Source organism: Mesoplodon mirus (assembly GCF_964341445.2).
Source record: "Mesoplodon mirus genome assembly, chromosome: 7".
Taxonomy (NCBI): domain Eukaryota; kingdom Metazoa; phylum Chordata; class Mammalia; order Artiodactyla; family Ziphiidae; genus Mesoplodon; species Mesoplodon mirus.
The window spans coordinates 60369751-60394320 of record NC_138983.1 but is presented as its reverse complement, the minus strand read 5'-3'; the positions used below and the strand labels follow the sequence as shown (position 1 = coordinate 60394320).

Genomic DNA, 24570 nt, shown 5'->3' with positions numbered 1-24570 from the left:
TTCAGATCGTTTGTTAAAAAAGAAAATCCATAGAAAAAGGCACTCAGAAAAAATGAAAGGGGTGGAGAGAGAGACAATGTCCTCTGGAAATCATTAATAAAAGTCCTCCAGACTTAGTCTGCACTTGGGTTTCTGGGCAATAGGGGTCTGCGACTGTATGGGCCCCACCCTGGCTACATCGCTTTCCCAGTGACAGGCACATCGGTTCCTTAGACCCAGGGACACGCAGACCCCAGAGGTGGAAGGAGCACAGAATGCACGGGCCAACACTCTTCATGTGAGAAGCAGCTGGGAGCAGCTTCAGAGGCAGGAGCGGGGTCTTGGGCCCCAGCCCAGCCGGTGACTCTCTCCGCTGCGTCCTGCTGCATCTTCTTTGCTCAGCCTTCTTCAGGCTAGTGATCCAGGTAAAACCCCTACATGTGAGTGGCAGAAACGGCAGCCCTGACAAACCCTCCACACGATACTGTCATCTCTGCCTTGATCCTTTCTTGAACCTACATATCATGGCCCTGGAGGGGTGGGTGTCACCCCTAGTGACACCTTTCCTGGCTGCAGGGAAAGGCAGAATCTTGCCTTATGGATGTAGAATCTTGCATAAAATTAGAGGGGAGAGCTGCCATGACTGAGGGTCACAGGAAGACCCAGAGAGCTCCTTGCTGCAAAGAAACGCACAAGCTCAGGTCTCCCAGCTCTGCGTGGGCCCTGCTCTCCTCAGTCATTTCCCCCTGCCTAGGAGGGACATGAAGCCCCATACCAGCCTCTTCTGAGCTGCGCCTGTACAATAATTGCATTTGTGCTTGTGTGTGCCTCTGTACAGTGGCCTGGGGATACCAAGCACTATGAAGTAAAGATCAGTGAGAGGCTGGGGCAGGGCAGGAAATCCAAGGCTTCTTTGTGGCCATGTTTCTATTGTGAGCTTGAGCCCTTTGGGGATTGCTTCTTCCAGGAAGTCCTCTGAAGCCCAGAACAGTGGGAGCCAAGTACAACCACAGGTGCACTGCTGTTCTCCCTTGGGTATGTGTGCGATCTGTTTGTACCAGGGACTGACAAGGTCTGGGCAGGGCCCCTGAGGGCTGGGAGAACAACAGGAAGATGAGGGCTGGAGGTTACAGGGTTGGTCAGTGGCAGAGCAGATGCTCAGCCCCACCGCGGGCAGGGCTGTCTCCAACCAGCACTTGGACTGGTTTGAGTTCCTTCTGCATCTTCTAGGGCCAGCTGGTCTCTGCCACTGCTTCCGTCTACCAGAACGAGGCAGATGTCTTATGATTAGAACCCAAAGCAGTGAGATCATGCACTAGAATAGTTTCAAGTCGTGGGTAAATTTTAGTTAATCTTCCTTCCCAGTCCTTAACCCCTGTATAATTACAGCTTCAAGCCTGAAATCTGCCTTTTCCAAACTAGTGATTTTATCTTGTCCGCTGGAGTCAAAGGTCATGAGTTCTTCCCTCATGAAGAAAAGTTAATAAAGCTTTTAGCTTTAAAAAATATATATATTTATTTATTTATTTGGCTGCATCAGGTCTTAGTTGTGGCACACGGGATCTTCATTGTGGCATGCAGGATCTATTGTTGCGGCGCACGGGGCTTCTCTCTAGCTGTGGCAGGTGGGCTCAGTAGTTGCAGCACATGGGCTCTCTAGTTGTGGCACACGGGCTCCAGGGCACGCAGGCTTAGTTGCCCCGCAGCGTGTGGGATCTTAGTTCCCTGACAAGGGATCGAACCCACGTCCCCTGCATTGGAAGGCGGATACTTAACCACTGGACCACCAGGCAAGTCCCCTTCCTTCATTTACATAAATGCCTTTCTCCACAAGGACTTCCCCTCCATATGGAAGCATCAGAAGACCTGAAGACTGCACTGGGGTTTCCTGAGTCTGCTCTTCCAAGCCAGAAAGGGCCCCTCTGAGGGATAGTAGGTCCCACTGAGGCTTCACGCATAGGAACAGTCCTTTAAGAAGGCACCTGCCAACAGCTACTTTTACATGGGCTGGGAATATTGACATAATGGAGCCATTCAACCAAATGTCAATATTTGGTCCACCAGACAGAATAAGTGTTTGAATAATTTACTAAACTTTTCTGGGTTTATGGGACTCTTTCAAGTCACGGATATACCCCCTTGGATTTCCTTTGAGTCCACTGTTTGTTTTTTGAAATTCCATCTTTATGTCCCCTAAAAGTTCAAGATCAATAAACTTTAAAACGTAGGGAAAAAATGAAGAATACGGCATTTGGGCTGGCTCTAGAGTTTCCCCCCACTCCCCTGCAAGCACACACAGTGGTTGTCCTTGTTCTTATTCTGTTTGGTGACATGGATCCATTCTCCTTTGCTCTGAATTTGTTGGGAAAAAAAGAACCACCTTTCAGAGTGGGGAGAATCAAAACCAAGTGGCAGTTGCTGCCAAAGTGGCATTCTTTTGACCCAGAAGCCCCAGAGGGTTTGTCGAAGCTGCTAAGTGGACTGCTACAGGAGTGTCAGCAGGCCAGGGAGTAGCTGTGAAAGGGCCAGCAGGGGTTAACAGCGCTAGTTAGGGCCGGGACCAGGCAAGCAGCTTCCTGTGGATCTCAAGTGTGGAAAACACCCGGAGGCAACGTTTAAATGTCCTCTTGTTAATTTTCCTCAAACAAATCCAATTATTGCAAAACCTGTTAGTGCTGTTCAAGATAGTGTGACACAACTTTGCAGAGAACAAAATAAAATCGATATATATATATGAAAAATATTTACTTTGGTTGAAGTATTTTCAACCCCAGGAGTTCTGATTTGGAAAAGAGTATTTAGTGTTCCTCTTTCATTTTATATAGTAAGCCGAGACACCTTATTCTCTCCAGGGGGCTTACTTAGCTCAGGACTGCCTGGGTCTTATTCTCAATAAGACATTCATATATTCACTCTTTCTATGCAGAAAACACAATTTTAAAATACTGACCATAATGTTGGGACACAATGCTGCTTGTGTAAGAAAGTCTGTAAGCCTTTCTGGATCCAACAGGCCCAATGAGCCCTCAGCAGGGTTCCCATCTGAGTTTATAGACACACAGGCAGGGACAGCGTATTTGTTTGCCTTTAAGAAAGGTAGTTTATGGCAATGCTTTTCTTTATTGAGTCCTTATCTTGTTTGTACTTTCTAGCGCACTTTTAAGGTAAGGATCGTTGGAAAACTCTATTTCAGACTTAAAAAAATTGAATTAGTTACAAAATTTCTTGAGGAAAAATATATATTTAAAGAATCATTACTTTTTTGAGATGAAGGTAAAACTTGTTTCTGGAAGATTTATTCACCAGTTTATATAGTCCATAAGTTCATCTCTGAGGCCATGAATACAAATATCTTTAGGTATTTGAAGAAATGATTTTATTATTACCTGAAAGCTTTGAGTTTGGTGAATGAGAGAAATTGTCTTTACTTGAAAATTCAAATCTGGATACTGCTGCCATGCAAAAAGAATTTTATCTAAATTGTGAAAAAGTCAGTGTCTTGAAGATGATGTTTACTTGATAGGAAAAACCATCAATATTACTATGTCAAATGCTGGTTTGGAAATAGCTTTAATGCAATGGATAGTTATTGGAATAATAACTACAATAAATTTAGTATCGAGCCAAGAAGATATTAACTTGTTTTTTTTTTAAACTACCTTTACCACTTGGAATTACAAGTTGAATTTTCAAAAAATAAAGAAAATGGATAAAAAAATGTTACCATGCATAGTAAACTATAAGATGTGGTGTTATCATCAATAATCTTCATATTGATAAATATACTTAAAAAAAAACTGTCTGGCAACGCTTATCCATTTCCCAGGGAAATCTACCTTATGATGGAGTTTGGAGAAGCAATAGCAATGAGTTAAGGGGACAGCCTCTGTGGCCCAGGTCCCTTTGGCCCGTTCTCCTCTTCCTTACCAGGACGAGGTACATGAGAATCATCAACTGGCCTGTGGATGAGATGGGGGACCCTGATGCCACTGAGACTTAGCCAAAGTACGGGACTTCAGGGCTGGCTCTTGATCCTCTGAGGCCTTGGGGGCCATCTTCAATCTTGATTCTTAGTCCTTCCCATGCCCAGAGCTCCTGGACACAGTGAGAAGACACCAGGGAGCGAGGGGACAGAAGTGATCATACTACTGGTTTAACTTTGCAGCCCATATGCCCAGGGAGCCTAGGCAGCAAGCGACATGTAAGCCTCTTGAGTGGAAGGAGGAAGAAGTGGGTTCTGCCATAGTCACTGGAAAGCCTTGATCTGTTCTCTTGGGAGACTGAGCAAAGGGAGCTTTATATGTGACATCATCAACACTGGAGGCAGGTCTGTGGCACTGACCAGAGCTTCCTTTACCTCACATCTGGGCTTAGTGGTGAGGACCAGGGCTCATCTTCCGCAGCTCCCAGAATAAGAGCCAACCCTCCTTTTTCCTATTTTTCTCAGAGTTCTCCTACAGGTCTTCTCTGGGATATTTCCTCAACTGCTGGGGCAATTTTTCTGATTATTATCTTTTCCTGAGCTTTACTATTTCTTCCATGAAGGTCAGCCTATATGATATGAAGTTGGAGAGAAGGTAGAATAGCTTGTGCTACAATGGAAGGGCTCCACTCATATGGAATGGGCATCTCAGAGACACACTAGATTTCTCTGAACACTGCCTATGACTTCTCTCTGGCTGAGAAGGTGCCAAGCAGCACCTTTGTGGCAGGTGTCACTGGGTCTGTGGTTAGGAAAGTGCCCACAGGTGGTTGTTAAAGGACATTGAAGGGTTATGGCCTCTTTCTGGCCCTGAGAGAGGATTGGAGGGGGAAGAGTCAGAAGACCCCATCGGTGAGAAAACCCAAGCCTCAGAGAGGTCTCACTGGCCACTCTTAGCCTCTGGTTGTGCTCCATGTCAGCAAGCAGCTCAAGAATTCTATGTGTGAGAGAGATTCTTCACAGGGATCTAGAACAGGACAGTAAAGAAACAGGTGAAGGCCATCCTCTCTGGCCATTCCAAGGCCCCCCCCCCTAGGCCGGACACTCTCAATACCCCTCAGTGGCCATCAGTGAAATGGGTGGCCATGGGCAGCCATATGGCCTGCAGAACTCTCAGGATCCACATACAGGCTGCAGACACTGTTTTTGGCCATATGCACATCCATGGTTATGTCCTTTTCTCAGTTCATTAAATCACTGTCTATAACTTTGCTTTGAAAGTTCTAGCAAGGTGGCTGCGTTTGGAGGAGGCCAGGGTGGAGGGAAGAGCAGTGGACCGACCCTGACTATTCCATATGGCAGGACTGCTGCAAAAGAGGGAGGGGCAGACTGGAGAAAGCACCATGGCAACACTAGCCATGCCAGGACCTCATGCCAGGGGACAACTGGCAGAGCTATGCTGAAACTAGATTTGAGAAAATCTCTCTCTTTTAATTAACTACAGTAATTCTTTCTGAAGCGAAGTCTTCAGAAAAGGGACAAACAACCTCTGCTTACTTTGAATTTTCATTTCTAAGTATGTCCCCAAGCATGGGAATGTCTTGTTTGCACTTTTACTTTGTCAGTAAAGATAAGGTGGGTAAAAAGCACTCAACTCAAGCTTTTGAGCAGTCACTAGAATGACAATTTTCCTCCAGGGTTTCTTGTGACACTAAGTTCTGTTTTGATCATAACTATTCACTTTTCTTCAGCTTATGCTCTATTTAAGTGTTCATGAATAACCCTTCCCCTTCTCCTCTGCCCCTTATTATTCCTCCCTCACTCCACCCTCGTGCATGTTAAGTATTGCATGTGATTTTAAAGTGACAGCTATCCAGGAAGCCTTCTGATTCAGTGACACCTCCCCCTCCACTCCCATCCCCACTATCTCCAAAGTGGCCCCAATGAGATGAGCCACAATTTCTGGTATTCCATTCTTGTGTACTCCCTTCCCCTTGAATCTAGGCTGGCCCTATGACTTGCTTTTGACCAACAGTCTGTGGTGGGAATGACTCTGTGTTACTTCTGAGGTTATTTAGAAGAGGCTTGCAGCATCTACTGGGACCTCTTGCAACATTAGCTCTGGGGGAAGCCAGCCGCTATGAAAGCAGTCTGACTGCCTTAAGACCTCCATGTTGTGAGGAAACACAAGCTAACCTTGTGGAGAGACTATGTGTAGAGAGATGCCCAATCAGCCTCCAGCTGTTCTAGTCATCGCAACAGAGGAGCCAGATGTATATGCAAAGAGTCAATCATGGATATCCTGCCCAGTTCCATATTCAGATGATACCAGTCTCAGCTGCCATCTGATAGCAACTGAAAGGCTCCAAGAGAGAGGAATCACCTAAACACTGCCAACCCACAGAATCATGAGAGAACTTGCCATTTAAACCACTAAGTTTTGTAGTGCTTTGTTATGCAGCAATAGATAATTGGAACACCCACCAGGACAGGATGGCCATGAAGATAGCAAGACATTTTCCATATCTATCTTTTGTCAGTCTTGTTGGCTTGAGAGTATGCCTTTCTTCTCTTCATATGAAATGTAGTTCTACTGACGGCCATAAGGACAAAATCATTCCACTTAGAGTCATGCTTGTTTGGGCATTTTGAAAACATCCACACTGTAGAAACCATTCCTTTCCCTCCCCTCCCCTATTCCTCCTCTGGTCATGCACCAGTGTACTTCCTAGGTATCACATCACCTGAAAAATGTGCCCAGTTCACTGGCTGGGAAGATGCTTTTGCAGCAACACGCAACCAGGGCAGATATCCTTGAAGGCAAAGGCAGCAAGAGGAATGGGCTGAGAATCAGTGCCAGGTGATTGAGGGAGACAGTTGGTTTCTCCCCATCTCTTGGAACCAGTTTTCCCCAAGGTCTCTTCCAAAGATCTAACCAGGTTATATCCCTTTCCACTGCCATTTCCATTTTTTCAAGGTACTTTAATTTCCTTCTCTATCCTGGAAAAGACAATGGAGAATTACCTTCCCCCCAAGTTCAAAGAAACAAGGTTGGAATTTTTCAAAAGGAATATTTACTAGGAAACTAAAGGGAAACCAAACAGAAGGCAAGAGAACAGAGGCAGAGTTGCAGATGGGCTCAGGGAGTTCAAATTTATAACCAGCCTCTGGCCACAGATGGACTGTTAGGCAAAGCTTTCCAGCACAAGCCACTTGCCTGTCTCTTTGCCTGCTGGCCCCTACAAAGCCACCTTCTGTTTCATAACAACAAGCCAGTAGCATACTCATAAGTACCCCAGGGCTGCTAGTTCTCTAGGCAGGAAGATCTTAGCCTGGGGAACAATAGGCACAGCTGTCCCAGGATCTCCTACCCAGGCTCCCAGTGCCAAGGACAAGTCAAAGCTTATTGGGATGGCTGCCTGATATCTATTGGGGCCAGTCTGGTTTCTCTGGGACCATCCTTCTGGGCTCATCTGCCTGGACCTAGAGATAACATTTCTGCTGACTATCCTGCTGGCACTAGTCCTTCATGCTTTGGTTCTAAACACTGGTATGATGGAAGATGTCTGAATGCAGAGGAACAGGCAGAGGGAACCTTGGGCAAAGAAGGCTGAATTCTTCTCATGTCAACAGACATAGGCAGAACCTTGGGTTCCCTTTGGATCCTGGAGGTTGAAAGCCAGTCAGAGATGGAAATGGATTAGGCAGGCTGGGGAACACATGAAGCTGGAATATTGTAACACTGCCTCATACAACCAAAGGTCTCCATCCTTTTAAGATCTGACATTAGGGTAGTTTCTTGTACTGGGTAGCTGTGGCAATAAGAACTTTCTGAAGACCTGCAATGATTGTGCTTCCACCCAGTTAGTCCCAAGTGGAAGTGTTCATTCAAATGAAGATACATGAGCTTCCCAGGACGGTAAACTACAGTCCAACTCTGGATTCTGCTGCAAAGAGACTGTATGAAAGGGAAATGCTGTCTTGGAGAAATGGTGCAAATGTATGGACGGGGCACCTTACACCTATAATAGGAGAGAGAGGGCCGTTAGGTAACACCACCACCCCCAGGGCATGCTGAGGCCTTTAGTTTCATTTGTATGGAGGCAGAAGCAATGAGAAGAACACAGCTGGCAGTGGGTTGGCTGATGTGGTCACAAAGGAAGCTGAGTAATGAATGTGATACCCGGGGAGAGCCCTTGACCTTCACTCCAGCAGGTATTTCCATTCCCCAAGTGCTGTGAAAGTGATGCATGTGTCCAGAAGTGAAAGGAAACCTGTCGGTGGCTGCCCAAGGCTATGCCTCTGGGCTGTTGCATATGGAAATACCCCAGAAGGCACTCAGGCCAAGAAGGCCCAAAAGTTGTGCCTTGAATCAGGGGCCAGCCGTATCATCTCTCCAAGAACTCAGCTCACTCAATGGTACTTCTGTTTCTGAGGCTGTTCCCTCAGTGGACCAATGTACCTGGGAAAGGGTATTCCAGAATGCCTATGCCACTGAGATGTATGCCTCTCTAACAGGGATGACAATGAACTTTCATTCTCATTGCCAACACCAGTTGAAAGGAAGTGGCTACTGGCCATCTTGAAAACAGTGTTGGGGATTCTGACTCCTCACATCTGGGTTTAGCAGAAGAGAGGGCCATGATCAACTGGTACTCACTGCCATGTACATGGGAGTAGGCAGTGAATTTGCTGTGAACTAGACCTCTTTGTACTCGATTTTCTCCAGGGTAACAGCTTGCTTATCCTATTACTCTCCTGGGGCTATTCCTTGCAAAGCTGGAGTACTTCTTGGGTGAAATTATTTTCTGGAAACAACTATTAGCTCAGTGGTAGTCCAGTGTGAATTAGATTTGCTGCCTATTTAGCACCCGGATAGATTTTAAATATTCTGTCCTTCCAGGGCCTTCAAGCAAATAACATCATGTCAGAGTGTCATTGCCAGGGCAGCTGCTAAGACCCCATCACCAAGGGCCTTATGTTAATCATTAAGAGTCCTTTAGGTACTCTCAGTACTCTCACTGTATCAGGTGGTTTCTTCCATAGTCCAATCTTAATTCTTGACCAGAAGAGATGTGCTTCCCCTACAGCATACCACCTTAGGCCACCTGAAGATGACTGGACTGTTCACGTTCAGCAAACCCAATCTGGAAAGAGGGCCAGTTATTGCTGTGGTTACAGCTGAATATTTGGTCACTGGCGTCGTTTAGATGTTGTTGGATGGGAAAAGTTACTGAAGATCTTTGTAAGATGGTTGTCCTACTGTGTTCTTGGCATAAGTGGTCCTCTTACCCATAGTCATCGTTTCTGTAGGAAGAAGAAACAAAAAGAATGCTTTGGTTTTCATCCATATATATTTTTTTTCCGTTATTTTCTTTTTTTAATTGAAGTACAGTTGACTTACAATGTTGTTAATTTTGCTATACAGCAAAGTGATTCAGTTATACATATATATGTATGTATGTGTGTGTACATATATATATATACACACACATCTGTTTTTAAGTATTCTTTTCCATTATGGTTTATCATAGGATATTGAATATAGTTCTCTGTGCTGTACAGTAGTACTTTGTTGTTTATCCATTCTATACGTAAAAGCTTACATCTGCTAACCCCAAACTCCCACTCGATCCTTCTCCCATCCGCCTCCCCCTTGGCAACCACCAGTCCATCCTCTATGTCCGTGATTCTGTTTCTGTTTCAGAGATAGGTTCATTTGTGTCATATTTTAGATTCCACATATAAGTGATATCATATGGTATTTGTTTTTCTCTTTCTGACTTACTTTACTTAGTATGATAATCTCTAGTTGCATCCATGTTGCTGCAAATGGCATTATTTTGTTCTTTTTTATGGCTGAGTAGTATTCCGTTGTATATATGTACTACATCTTCTTTATCCATTCATCTGTTGATGGACATTTAGGTTGCTTCCATGTAGTGGCTACTGTGAATAGCACTACTATGAACATAGGTGTGCATGTATCTTTTTAAATTACAATTTTGTCTGGAAATATGCCCAGAAGTGAGATTGCTGGATCATACGGTAATTCTATTTTTAGTTCTCTGAGGAACCTCCATACTGTTTTCCACAGTGGCTGTACCAACTTACACTCCCACCAACAGTGTAGGAGGGTTCCCTTCTCTTCACACCCTCTCCAGCATCTGTCATTTGTAGACATCTTTTTTAAACTTAAAAGAATAATAATAAATTTATTTATTTATTTATATTGTTAATTTTTGGCTGTGTTGGGTCTTCGTTGCTGCGCGTGGGCTTTCTCTAGTTGCGGCGAGCGGGGGCTACTCTTCATTGCGGTGCGTGGCCTTCTCATGGCGGTGGCTTCTCTTGTTGCGGAGCAAGGGCTCTAGGCACATGGGCTTCAGTAGTTGTGGCACGTGGGCTCAGTAGTTGTGGCTCACAGGCTCTAGAGTGCAGGCTCAGTAGTTGTGGCACACGGGCTTAGTTGCTCTGTGGCATGTGGGATCTTCCCAGACCAGGGCTCGAACCTGTGTCCCCTGCACTGGGGACATGAGTGAACCCGAATCCACCCTGCTGGTGGATTCTTAATGACTGCGCCACCAGGGAAGTTCCATTTGTAGACTTTTTAATGATGGCCATTCTGACGGATGTGAGGTGGTACCTCATTGTAGTTTTGATTTGCATTTCTCTAATAATTAGCAATGTTGAGCATCTTTTCATATAGCTATTGGCCATCTGTATTTCTTCTTTGGAGAAATATCTATTTAGGTCTTTGGCCCATTTTTCGATTGGGTTGTTTTTGTTGTTGTTGAGTTGTATAAGCTGTTTGTATATTTTGGAAATTAAGCCCTTGTCGGTTGCATCATTTGCAAATATTTTCTCCCAGCCCATAGGTTGTGTTTTTGTTTTGTTGACGGTTTCCTTTGCTATGCAAAAGCTTGTAAGTTTGATTAGATCCCATTTGTTTACTTTTGTTTTTATTTCTACTGCCTTGGGAGACTGACCTAAGAAAACATTAGTACGATTTATGTCAGAGAATGTTTTGTGTATGATCTCTTCTAGGAGTTTTATGGTGTCATGTCTTATGTTTAAGTCTTCAGGCCATTTTGAGTTCAGACAACACTACAAAGCTACAGTAATCAAAACATCATGGTATTGGCACAAAAACAGACATAATGGATCAATGGAACAGAATAGAGAGCCCAGAAATAAACACACACACCTATGGTCAATTAATCATTGACAAAGGAAGCAAGAATATACAATGGGAAAAAGACAGCCTCTTCAGCAAGTGGTGGTGGGAAAGTTGGACAGCTGCATGTAAATCAATGAAGTTAGAACACACCCTCTCACCATACACAAAAATATTTTTTTTTAACACTGAAGTATAGTTGATTTACAATGTTTCAAGTATATAGCAAAGTGACTCAGTTATATACACACACACACACACACACACACACACACATACATATGTTCTTTTTCAGATTTTTTTCCATTATAGGTTATTACAATTGAATATAGTTGAATATAGTTCCCTGTGCTAACAGTAGGTCCTTGATGTTTATTTTATATACAATAGTGTATATCTGTTAATCCCAAATTCCCAGTTTATCCCCCTACCCTTCTCCTTTGGTAACCGTAAGTTTATTTTCTATGTCTGTCATCCATATATTTTTAATGGGTATCAGACAAGTGCCAGGCACTGCGATAGATGCTAGGGATACAGATACCATGAGGAAGACATAAATCCTGCTTTCAAAGAGCTCACAGAGGGAGAGATTACAACGTGAGAATCTAAACAACAGAGATGTGTGTAAAATGCGTAGGAGCAAAGAGCAGGGAAGGACAAACTTCAAGGGGATTGAGGTCTACAGGGAGGATTCTGAAGATGTCTTGAGCTGGGCCATTTAGGCTGAAGGGGAGGCCGTCAGGAGAGAAGGAGGGAAGGCCACCGTGGGCAGAGGAAGGAGCCTGTGCAGCGGCAGGAAAGGGCGTTGGAGGGACTGTCAGAATTTGGTGTGAGAAGTGGAGCAGGAGGAAGTAAGGCTGGGGAGGGGAGAGTGGTTCTGCGTGGTGTGACACCCCTTCCGTGCTCTCAAGCTGTGAGGGGTGGGCTTTTTCACTGGAGCCCCAGACTTAGAGTAGCAGGATATCTTGTGATTCACACTTAGCCCAGCATTCAAGTTAACTTAAACTCAGGGCATCTTCCAATACAGACTAAGAGTATTAATGCTGCAGTCACAGAGAGAAAGAAAACTGGAGTCACTTCTATGGACATAGCAATAACAAAAAGCAAACATGTAAACCATGGGAGAGCTGCAAACGTTCTCAAACTGGAATGTTTGGACTGCTTTTCAAAGATCAAGTGTTCATGTGTGAGGCTATTAGAGAAAGTAATACAAGCCAGAGCATAACTGGTGAAGGTAAAGCCAAGTCTGACTATGACCCTGGGCTCTGAAGTGTGTGCATGTGTGTGGGTACACCCATACCCCTGGGAGAAGAATATTCTTTTCTGGATCTAGGAGGAAAATGTGAATGGATATTTCCCTTATATTGTGATTCAAATACAACTTTCCCAGATGCTCTGGAGCACCCTCCAGCTGGCTCTGCTTCCCAACCCACCACCCACATCACGTACTGGTTCCCAGAGCCCCTTCTGCCAGCTGTGAGACTCATACTGCAGGCCAGCTTGCCAGTCCCTGAATCCTTTATCAGGAAGGCAAACCATCAATAGGCTCAGCCCCACCAATGAATGCCATATGGTCTGGAATTAGCTGTGCTGCTATTAGCCAGTGAGGCCACATGCCACACACCTTCAGTTTTTGATTATCTATAGTGATATGAACTTTACAAATCCTTAGAAGAACCCTCTGAAGTTCTTTACTGAAGGATCCAGAGATGTAGAGAGATTAGTTTGCCCAAAGCCATGCTAAGTGTCAGAGTTGGAATTTGAACCCAAGACTTCTAACTACAAAAGTTAAGCTTCACAGTATTTACAATAGCCAAGACATAGAAGCAACCTAAATGTCCATCGACAGATGAATAGATAAAGAAGGTGTGATATACACACACACACACACACACACACACACACACATACTGGAATACTACTCAGCCTTAAAAAAGAATGAAATAATGCCATTTTCAGCACCATGGATGGACCTAGAGATTATCATATGAAGTGAATTAAGTCAGAAAGAGAAAGACAAATACCACATAATATCACTTATATGTGGAATCTAAAATATGACACAAACGAACTTATCTACAAAACAGAAATGGACTCACAGACATAGAAAACAAAGGAAAGGGGGTGGGGGAGGGATAAACTAGAAGTTTGAGATTAGCAGATACAAACTACTATATATAAAATAGATAACAATAGGGGCTTCCCTGGTGGCGCAGTGGTTGGGAGTCCGCCTGCCGATGCAGGGGACACGGGTTCGTGCCCCGGTCCGGGAGGATCCCACATGCTGCGGAGCGGCTGGGCCCGTGAGCCATGGCCGCTGAGCCTGCACGTCTAGAGCCTGTGCTCCACAACGGGAGAGGCCACAACAGTGAGAGGCCCGCGTACGCGAAAAAAAAAACCAAAAAACAAAAACCAACCCCCCCACCAAAAAAACCCAATAAAGTCCTACTACATAGCACAGGGAACTACAGTATATTCAATATCCTGCCATAAACCATAATGGAAAAGAATATGAAAAAATATATATATATATGTATAACTGAATCACTTTATTGTATACCAGAAACTAGCACAACATTGTAAATCAACTATACTTAAATTTAAAAAAATTTAAAAAATAAAATGAAATAAAATGTTTAAGGTTTAGCACTTACATCATTCCTAAACGTACTGTGTAAGTTCAGTCTATATATCTGAGCTTCTGCCTTGGTTTTCTAGATACTCTAAATCTAGCCAGATGAGGTAACTTTAAGAAACCCTAATCCAAGGTAGCAGCATGCAGCAGGTGCTGCATATCCCACTTCAGTTTCCTACCTTCTTATTCCATTTCTCTGGATTCCCCTGGCCAGTGGCCTGCATGTGTATCTCACTTGCCCCCTCAGCTCTATACCCCATTCTTCCCGGTTATGACCTTAGTTTCACCTCTTCATTTGCATAGTCCCTCCAGACTGCTTTGGGTAGAGCTCTCCCCAAATGCCCAGCCTTAGGGACTACCTCTGTACCTGGTTTGTTATGGCCTTACCTAAGGCCTGCTTAGAGGGCTGGGCTATGACCTCAGCCCATCTTTTAACAGTCCCCATACTCAGGAATACCATCAGCAGAGGCCATGCTGCCAGTGGTCAAATCATAGTACAGCTCCAAACTGACCTCTATAACTGTGCTTTGCTCACTTGGTGAAGTCTCCTTATGTGCTCTTAGCTGGAATCAAGCTCAGCCCCTGGGAATACTTTGGAGCAGCCTACTGGTCTACCCCTTCTTCACCTGGGTGAGTTTTCTGGGCCCTGATCCTGCCTGGTCCCAGCATCCTTGTTTTCCTACTCTGGACAGTGCCACTAAGGCCCCAGAATGCTTTTGGTCTGCCAGCCCACAGGATGAAGGGATTAAAGAAGTTTCAACACCTCTGGCAGAGTGGTAAGGTCACTTCTACCAGGAATCTTACAAAAAAAGCTTTTGTAAACAAATTTCTCCCAGGGAAAGTCAGGTATACAAGTCAGGCATAAGAGAAGTAGTTGAGTTTTTCCAGGAGAAGGACAATTTTGAGTATGCCATGGGTGTACTGTGCTGGGGCTCAGTCCTTTTTGCCTCTCTTGTGGGAGGAAGACTTGAAAAACTCAACCAACCCCAAACAAACAAACAAAAAAATAAGCAAATTACAATATCCTTCTAAATTCTTGTAACCTAATAAGCTGTTTCTCAGCCAAGATTTCTGTTAAATGACGTATAAGGAAAGATTTTTCTGTAGTTCAGAAGAGCAATGACCCAGTAGGAATGGTGGTGGGATGGGGTGGTGGAGACTGTGGCATCAAGGCCAGAGACAGCAGTGGTGGTTCAAGTACTGGTGGCTGTAAGGCTGCCTCGCCGGTTCCAGTGCTGGTACTGGGCCCATTTCAGGGGGCAGAAGCAGCAGCGTCCTTGTTATCAGGAAGCGCCAGGGGTTTAGAAGGTATCAGGAACTTCAGTGGCATCAACAGGATGTACTGGTTACAATCTTATCTGAACAGAGGGGATTTTAAGCAAATTCAATTGTCCTGAGACATATGGATTTGATTTGAATTAAATTGAATTGAAACTAAAGATGAGAACTGTCCCAATGAAAACTGTAATGTGAAGTGACATTTCTATCACAAAAATGACAGCTGATGTGAGACAGGCCATTGAGACTGACCCCAAATGAAGAACATGAAAAGATTAAGTAGATCATTAGATAATATCTGCCTGTGAATTGGAAAATGGGTTTTGATTACAGGAAGTATCTAAGAGCTTTGAAATAAGAAGCTTGTCAAAAACTGAAGTGACTCATTACATGATTCAATCTTATTATACTTAATACTGTTAAACTTGTATTTTAAAATTTTATTTTTAAAATAAACATAAAAATCTTGGGATTTCATTGACTATTTATTACTTAACACAGCTCTGCAAATATATGAAGAAACATCATGCCTGGCCCGCTTAGAATCTGATTCTTCCCTTCCCAATTTCCCCAAGGAGGGCATTCTCTAGTCTTCACTCCCCCTCACATCTTGAAGAATCAGTATGTTAAAGAAAGAAAGCAGTGTGAATGCAACTGCATTTCCAGCCAGGAGATTGGGGCAAAAGACAGAAAATGGAAGCGTCCATTTGGGTAATAACTACTCTTTATTGAGCACTCAAGCACCCTGCTTTATCTTAAGAGCTTTGCAAATCTTCTCTCATTCAATACTTGCCTTGACCCTCTGTGACAGATGTTACAGTTACTTTTTTTTTTTACAGAGGTAACTGAGTCTGAGAAAGGCCAAACAACAAAGGTTGTAAATGGCAGAGCCAGGATCTGCCAACACGCATTTATGGATCCAAATGTGTGCTCTTAGGTACTCTGCCCAGGATGGCAAATTATGGCACCTTGAATGCCAATTCCACTATGGCGCCTTTCTAAGAAGGATTCTCAGTTCAGAAAAGAACTCTGAACAGTCCAGACTTCATAGGAAAGCATGTTAAGATCCATTGTCAGGTCAACCTTGGGGGGAAGGTGGTGAATGGTGACATGTGTGACAAGCAGGCTGTTACTGAGAGGGGTTCATCAGAAACAAGCAAGAAGCAGGGCTATAAGTGAGGCACCGTTCATAAGATAAGAAGAGTGTTGTCATGGTTTTTCAGATGAAGGGGCAAGTTAGGGAACTGCCGCAAGGAAAAATTTCTTCTACCTGATGAAGTCAAGTAGAGGATTTTTGGGTTGGTTACTCCAAGTTTACATTCAGTACATTTATTCATTAATTGGTTCAACAAGCATTTATTGAGCACCAGGCAAATGTGCTGACCACTAGAAACAAGAAGATAACCAACGTACACCCTGCTCTTGAAGAGCTCAGTTGTCAACAGATAACTAGAGAACCGAGGATGATGAGCAAGAAGAAAGAGTAAGTGAGGTCTTATCAGGAAGCTTGACTGTAACTGTTAAGCAGTGTGTGCATATGCATGTGTGTGTGTGCACACACGCACACAGGTGCACATAGCTCCATGTACTCAAATCAGGGAAGGAAGAAAAAAGTTATGATAAAAAAATTGGGTGGGCTTCCCTGGTGGCTCAGTGGTTGAGAGTCCGCCTGCCGATGCAGGGGACACGGGTTCGTGCCCCGGTCCAGGAAGATCCCACATGCCGCGGAGCGGCTGGGCCCGTGAGCCATGGCTGCTGAGCCTGCACGTCCAGAGCCTGTGCTCCACAACAGGAGAGGCCACAACAGTGAGAGGCCCGTGTACCGAAAAAAAAAAAAAAAATTGGGTAAGGGTGAAAGTTGAAAGGGTCCTAGGATATATGTGATGCACTGGATTGAGGAAAAAAATCCCATTTTAAAAGCCTGAGGATGTCTCCCACTGACAATGCAGCTAGCAGAAGCCAACCATAAGAAGAGACTTCCTTTGTTAATGCATAGCTTCGGTGAAATCTCCCTGGGAGGCAGCCCATGCCCGGTCCCAGGTCTGTGCACAGGTATCCTACTTTGGTAATTTGGGAGTCAGATCTCTGCTAATCTCAGTCACTATAGAGGACTTGAACAGATAATTCTATTCCTGTTATTTGGAAAAGTAACTTTGTAATGCCAGAAAGGTATAACATACAAGAATAACAAATGAGGAAGTAATGATGCTTTTGTGTAAGTCATATTTATTTAAGTGTAATAACACAATTTTGCTTTGTTTATGCTTTGTTCATGTTTTTAAAGTAAATGCTTAATGAAATGATTTGATATAGTAGAAATTTATCAGATTTATGATTTTAGTGCATATATTTAGGAGAACTTAACTTGTTAAATTTATAGTCAACATTCAAATGCTTAGGAAAATCCAATATACTAAATTTATGAATTTGATTTTTAAGATGTTGAAATGCTCAAGGCAATTTAATCTAAATGTATAAGATTTTATTTATTACCATTATAGGAGTTAACAGTCCTTGAGAACAATTTTGTTTAACACATACTGTGTTAGATATTTGAAGTGTTTGATATAATCACATTTTAAGTTTGTGACCTTAGTTTGAAATGTTTAAGGGAAAATAGTCAATCAATTGCTTAAACAGTGCTTAAATATTAGAAGAATTTTTTGCTAGATTTATAGGTATTTTTCCCTTTAATTTGAAATATTTAAGAGAATTTGATTAAGTGTGAAATTGGCTTTAGAACTCTAGGGAAATTTAATCTGTCAAATTAATGAGCTAATTGAGAATTAAGCAAAGAACAAGTAAAAATGAGCATTTTAATTTCAAAACAAAATGATTAGATTTATAATCATTATAATAGTTAACACTATGTAGGATTTAGTATGTACTGTTTTAAGCATATTATATATATTAATCTATTTACTCCTCACCACAATTCTTTGAGGTGGGTTCTATTATTATCCCCACTTTAAGTTTTTTTTTTTGCGGTACGCGGGCCTCTCACCGTTGTGGCCTCTCCCATTGCGGAGCACAGCCTCTGGAGGCGCAGGCTCAGCAGCCATGGCTCACGGGCCCAGTCGCTCCGCGGCACGTGGGATCCTCCTGGACCGGGGCATGAAACCGCGTCCCCTGCATCAGCAGGCAGACTCTCAACCACTGCGCCACCAGGGAAGCCCCTATTATCCCCACTTTATAGATGAGGAAATTGAGGTACAGAGATGTTAAATGACTGCTTTACCAAGTGCTACAGACTGAATTGTGTACCCTCCAAAATTCATCTTTGCAGATGGGGTCAGAGCAGTTAGTCAGGGTTAGATGAGGTCATGAGGGTGGGGCCTTCATGATGTGATTAGTGTCCTTATAAGATGAGACACCAGAGAGCTCTCTCTTCTTCTCTTTCTCTCTACCTACCATGTGAGGACACAGTGAGAAAGCTGCCACCTGCAATCCAGGAAGAGAGCTTTCACCAGAACCCAATCATGCTGGGCACCCTGACCTCTAACTTCCAGCCTCCAGAACTGTGAGAAAATTAATTTCTGTCGTTTTAGGCCCCCACTCTGTGGTATTTTGTTATGGCAGTCTGAGCTAAGACACCAAGTATATTAGTTTCTTAGGGCTGCCATAACAAAATACCACAAACTGGGTGGCTTAAGTCAACAGAGATTTATTCTCTCACAGTTCTGGAAGCCAGAAGTCTGAAATCAACATTTGAGTGGGGCCATGCTCCCTCTGAAGGCTGTAAGTAAGTATTTCCCCTTGCTTCTTCCTAGCTTCTGGTGGTTACCGGCAATCCTTGGCTCCTTGGCTTATAGCCGCATCACTCCAATTCCTGTCTCTATTATCATGCTGCATTCTCCCTGTGTGTCTCTCTGTGTCTTCACATCGTCTTCTTATAAGGACACTAGTCATTGGATTTCAGTCCCATCATTTGGGGCCCAGTACAACTCCATTTTAACGTAACTACATATATCTACAAAAACTATCTCCAAATAAGGTCACATTCTGAGGTTCTAGGTAGATAGGAATTTGGGGAGGAACACTATTTAACCCAGTATCCCATGTCACCATATTTGGCACATTGATAAACCCAATGTCAGTTCTCAGTCCTCATTTTACTTGACCTATTGGCAACATCCGACAGATCTGATCATCCCTTTCTCCTGGAAACAATTGCTTTTCTCTTCTCTTTGGATAGTACAAGTTTCTTACTACTACGGTGACTTTCTCTTTCCTAGTCTCTGTTGGTTTCTCTTCTTTCCCCTACTTTTAAGTGTTGGAATGTCCCAATTTTTAGTCCTTGGGCCTCTTCTCTTCTCCATTTACATCTCAACCACATCTTTACAACTACAGTTTGACCTACCTCTGGAAATCTAGATTTCTGTATCTAACTGTCACTGATGTCTCCCTGTAGATGCATCCAATAGATGCTTCAAATGTAGTAGGTCCAACTCCTGACTGCCCTGCACAGGGGCTCCACTTGCAGTCTTCCTCAGCTCACTTCATGGCAACTCCATCTTTCCAGTTGCTCAGGCCCCAAACATTGGAATCATCGCTTCGCTTCTCTGTCACACCCTACATCAGGAAATCCTAATAGGTCTCCTTCCAAAATATAACCAGAATGTAATCACTTCTCGCCTCTACTGTTTCCATCTAGGTAACAGTGGCAGACTCCTAAAAGTCTCCCCACTTTCACCCTTGCCCTGATATAGTCCATTCCCAGCACAGAACCAGAGGGAACAATTATAAGCCCAGATCATGTCATATCTCTCTTCAAAATGCTGCAATGACTTTCCTGTTCATCTCAGAGTGTGAACCAAAGTCCTTATAAAGATCTACTAGGTTCTTTGTAATTAGGCCCTGCCCACCCTGTGTACAGTTCTGATCTCACTCCTATTACTCTCCCTCTCACTCCCTCTGCAACTCCCACACTGCTCTCCTCACTGTTCCTTGTACAAACTTCCTTAAGGCCTCAGTGCTGGCTGTTCCCTCAGCCTGCATTTCCACATGGCTTGCTCACTCATCTCCTTCAAGTGTTTGCTCAAATGTTCGAATTCTTCTTGAGGCCTACCATTACCTCTATTAAAATTAACCTCCCTTTAAAAAACACAACCAACCAACAAAAAAAAAACCACTACCACATTTCTGATTCTCTTTACTTTCTTGTATTTTTTGTAGTACTTATCACCTTCAATATTACATACTATGTTCATTTACAATGTTTACTTTCTGTTTCTTTCACTAGAATATAAGCTTTATGAGCGCAAAAAAAATTTTTTTTTTTTTTTTGCAGTACGCGGGCTTCTCACTGCTGTGGCCTCTCCCGTTGCAGAGCACAGGCTCCGGATGTGCAGGCTCAGCGGCCATGGCTCACGGGCCCAGCAGCACCGCGGCACGTGGGATCCTCCCGGACTGGGGCATGAACCCGTGTCCCCTGCATTGGCAGATGGACTCGCAACCACTGCGCCACCAGGGAAGCCCCTGAGGGCAAAAGTTTTTGTCTATTTCTTTCTCACAGATGTATGTGTGGTACTCAGTCAGTACTTACTGGACTGATCATTACTTGGACAGAATGGCATAATACAACAAATTATGCAGGAATGCAAAGAGGAATCTTGAAAGATTGCTGAGATAAGCAACCAGCATGGTGATTACAACCATGAAGGAATTCTGAGCTTCCTGTAGGAAACAGTCACGGATCTCCCAACGTGCTTTTAAACTAAGGTGATTCTTTTGCAGAGACATTTATGAGAACTGTTTGCACTTTTGTGTTGCCACAAATATCACCTGTGATAATGACTGGGAACTTGATTGCATTGATTTAACTCTCATGGGCGTCATCTTGCAGTTGGAGAACTGAATGCTGGAAGGAAGGTAGAGCTCATTTAGTCCTCAAGAAAAGGGAGCTTCTTTGGCTTTCAGAGCTAGCCCTGGGTTACTTTTCTATATTAATAGAACCATATGCCTGTATGTTTGAAAATATGACACGCAGAGTCTTTCTAACAAATCAGCAATCATGTTCCAAGTTGTAAGATAGAAGAAATTGGAATTCTATCCAACAAGAAATTATTCGACACTGACTTTGTGCCAGGCATTTTGCCAGGTACTGGTTATACAATGATGAATAACAGTCTCTATCCTCAAGGAGCAGTTGGATGTGCTGCAGGTGACTCATACACAGATAATATTAAGTGACACCACATGTTAAGTTAGGGGTGGGCACAGGGTACTAGGAGAAGAGAATTCAGACAAGAGACATTTAACTCACAGTGGGATGATCTTCAGAATGCTTCCTGAAGAAGATGACTTCAGGAACGCTGAAAAGATGAGCTGGATCTAGCCAGGCAAAGAGGGGTGGAAAGGACAGCACACACACAAAAAGAAGTGAAAGCAGGAGTAGGGGCCATGGGGTGAATAAAGAGCATGGTGTGGACCACCAATAATTGTGCATGGCCTCAACATAATGCAAGGGGGAGATGAGGGAGGAGTCACAGAGGATTTTGAATGCCAAAATAAAGAACTTGATCTGGTTCTGGACAAAGGGCAGTTACTGAAGGATTTCAAGTACAGGAGGAACATGGTCAGATTTGTGTTTTAGGACTTGGACCCCAGAAGCAGTGTGGAGATTGGATTGGAGAGCACACAAGACAGCAGGGAAACCAGAGCAAGTGAGCATGTGGGAGCAGCTGAAGCACCCCTCATGCCTTGGTAGTCCCCATCACCCTGGTAGTGAAGATGGGAAGGAGATAGTGGGTTTCGGCTCCTGAGAGCTCTATTTGGCTGGTCCCCAAATAGGACTAGAGTCTTTAAGTTCAGCGTTTCCTGAAAAGGGACAAATGGAGCTCTGAAAAAGAACAAAGAGCCACAAATGCCAAAGAGATCATGAATGAAGAGCCATATATCTACCCCCAACTGCCAACTGACCCTAAACATTGGCGCACAGTAAATGGATGCTAGATCTGTTTACTTGTGAACTTGACTTCAGGATATTACCTTTATGGATGGTGGGCCTTTTCTGGCTAAAGAACAAGATCCCAATGTCCTCAAGCTCTCATTTGCCTGACATTGGAGGGAGGTGCACCCAGCCTGCTGCAGGTGTGGGTACCTTGCATTTCTCCTTGGGATGCTTCCACCCAATGTAAGTAGCTGTGTGCAGGCTTCATCTGTCTTAATCCTCCCCCAGGCACGCTCACACTGACCAGTCCCCTCCTGTCTTCTGATCACCACATACTGGAGACTTATCTGTGGACCACAGAGGAAAGCCTCAATCACCACTGTAGCAAAGGTCAGCAATGAGCCCAAATCAGTTAAATACAGTGAACTTAACTGATTCAGACCTCAGGGGTTCACAGTCAAGAGAGAAGACAGATGTATTTAACAAACTATAAAGCTAGAGGCGGTAAGTGGTCAATGTGAGTCACAATCAAAGTATTAAGGGAACACTTCATGCTAAGTGGGGTGCAGTTCACAGAAGAGGTGGCACTTAGATTGAACCCTGAGGATTATGTAGGATTTATACAGTGAGAGTGTAGAGGAACAGTATTCTAGGGCAAGGAAGCATCAGGAGAAAAGGTACAAAATAGAAAATTAATTTAGGAAACATAAATAGGTATGACTATTTACCTAAAAGCTTCCATGTAAGCTTTTGAAGGAGAAAGACTTGGTCAAACCTGGGTTCTCCTTCCTAAGATGAATGGCTTAGAATGAGAAGGAAACGACTGAGGGGCTGCTGAAATCGCTTCCACAGAGCACCTGAGGGAGAGATGACAGGCACTGGGCGACCTCCTTCTCAGGCACATGCTGGGGCCAGTCTCACCTGACTGGGTGGTGATGCCAGGATGTGCCTGCCCTGAACCAACTCCTGATTGTGCCAGGTTGGACATAGCCTCAGGACACACAGAGCACTGGGGCCAAGGGTGTGGCCAGGTCTACCTAAACCACATGGACACAGAGGGAAGCCAGTGGATCCTCAAGGAAAATGGGGTTCTTTTACCAGAAGAGGAGAGAAGAAACACTGCATATGAAAAACCCGAAGTGTCCACTTCAGAGCTGTTCCCGTTAAGATAACCAGGGAATGTCATGTTCCAATCTGAAGGAATCAAATCTTTGCAGCTACAAAGTTTAGCCTTATCAGAATACAACACTGAAAAACACATTTGTGGGAAAAACGCTACAGAATATAACATGACTTCTAAAATGAAAAAGAGTATTCCATTAGCTTTTAGGATTTTTTTTTTTAATGGGGCTTTCAGTTAATCAGTTTTACTGTATACTGTTCACTGCACATCCTACTGGTTTTGAAAATTATGGTTATATTGAAGCAGATGATTTAGGTGGGGGGAAGAAACAGCAGAAACAAAACAACTGGAAGTAAATTAGCAAAACACTTACATGACAAATCATTTGGGAATGTGAAGTTAAGGAACACTGAAATGGTGCCAGCAGGATGAATAGAAAAGAAATTTCCGGAAAGTTCTTAGGCGTTGTTTTAGTTTTGTAGTCTTCATTGAGCTGAATAATAACAGCACAGAGGGGAAACATCTTTTAGAACCAGCAGAGCTGACCAAGCATGTGACAACCTGGTTGTGTCTGACTGATAAAGCTGCGTCTTCTTCCAAGCTGAAGATTTGCTGGGATGTGTAGATTCCTGCAATTTTTTTTTTCTAGGAACAGGGCAGGGGAAGAAAAAGAAGAGTGCACCTGGAACAGCTATCGGTTGCCCACTTCAACCTGATGATGAAGTGGTGAAGAGACAGCCTTTCCTAAGGGGGCGGAGAGAGGTCCCCATCTGGATCTAGCCCAAATAGCCTTGGTTTCTATGCCCAAGAAGCAATGGCATAGAAGAACACTGTGATGTTAAAAGCTCTGTATGGAATCAGAAACATCTTAGTTTAAATCTGGATTAGGCAGCTTTTGCTGCAATAACAAACAACCCCCAAATCTTAGTTGCTTTCAACAATAAATTTGTGGGTTGGCTACAGCTCTGCTGGGCTCAGCTGGACCTGGCTCCAGACAGGTAGAGGCCTGCTTCTGTGTCTTATTGTTCCAGGACCCAGGAAATTCCGATGATAGAGGCCAAAAGCTCAAGGGGTCAAATAAAAATATGTGATGCTTATTAAAGCCCTCACTTGGAACTGTCACCCCACCCATAGTCTACTGGATAAAGCAAGTCACAGGGCCAAGTCCAAGTCATTGTAGTATAAGGCCCTCACAGAGTGTGGAGAGGGCATATGACAATGGTAGGTAATGCCATCTACTTCATTATGCTAGCTCTACCACTTATTTGCCTCTCGATGTCTGATAAGTTAGTTCAGCCTCAACTTTTTTCATCTGGGGAGATAATACTGTTTACCTCACAGGGTGAGGGTTCAATTAGATGATGCATGTACAGCACTTAGCACAGTGCCCTGAATGGAGGAGATGTCACATGTAGGAAAGCTAATGTTGTCTTATTATTAATCTGAGGCATCAGATTATAGGTAAGGTGTGCCTGCTTGTCAGGATCCCAGTGACTGGCACTGGGGAGAAGGTGGGACACAGGATTGGCAGGTTAGATGGGCACAGACCAGGGTAGCAGAAGAGGAG

The 24570-nt window shown here is 43.8% G+C and overlaps 1 protein-coding gene across 7 annotated transcripts in view; it reads right to left on the bottom strand.

Annotated features, from left to right (window-relative positions):
- Positions 1 to 24570, bottom strand: part of LOC309808678 (synaptotagmin-9) — a 388309-nt gene that overhangs the window by 192105 nt on the left and 171634 nt on the right. Inside the window, exon 7 of one of the 7 annotated variants that reach the window (XM_082629229.1) lies at positions 1480 to 9208. The exons of 5 other annotated variants lie outside the window; for them this stretch is intronic. In XM_082629229.1, the coding sequence (XP_082485355.1) occupies positions 9200 to 9208 (9 nt within the window). In that variant the 3' untranslated portion in view covers positions 1480 to 9199. Of the gene's footprint in view, positions 1 to 1479; positions 9209 to 23273; positions 23497 to 24570 lie in introns of those variants that run through there. One more of the 7 variants, XM_082629238.1, reaches the window with a different exon arrangement.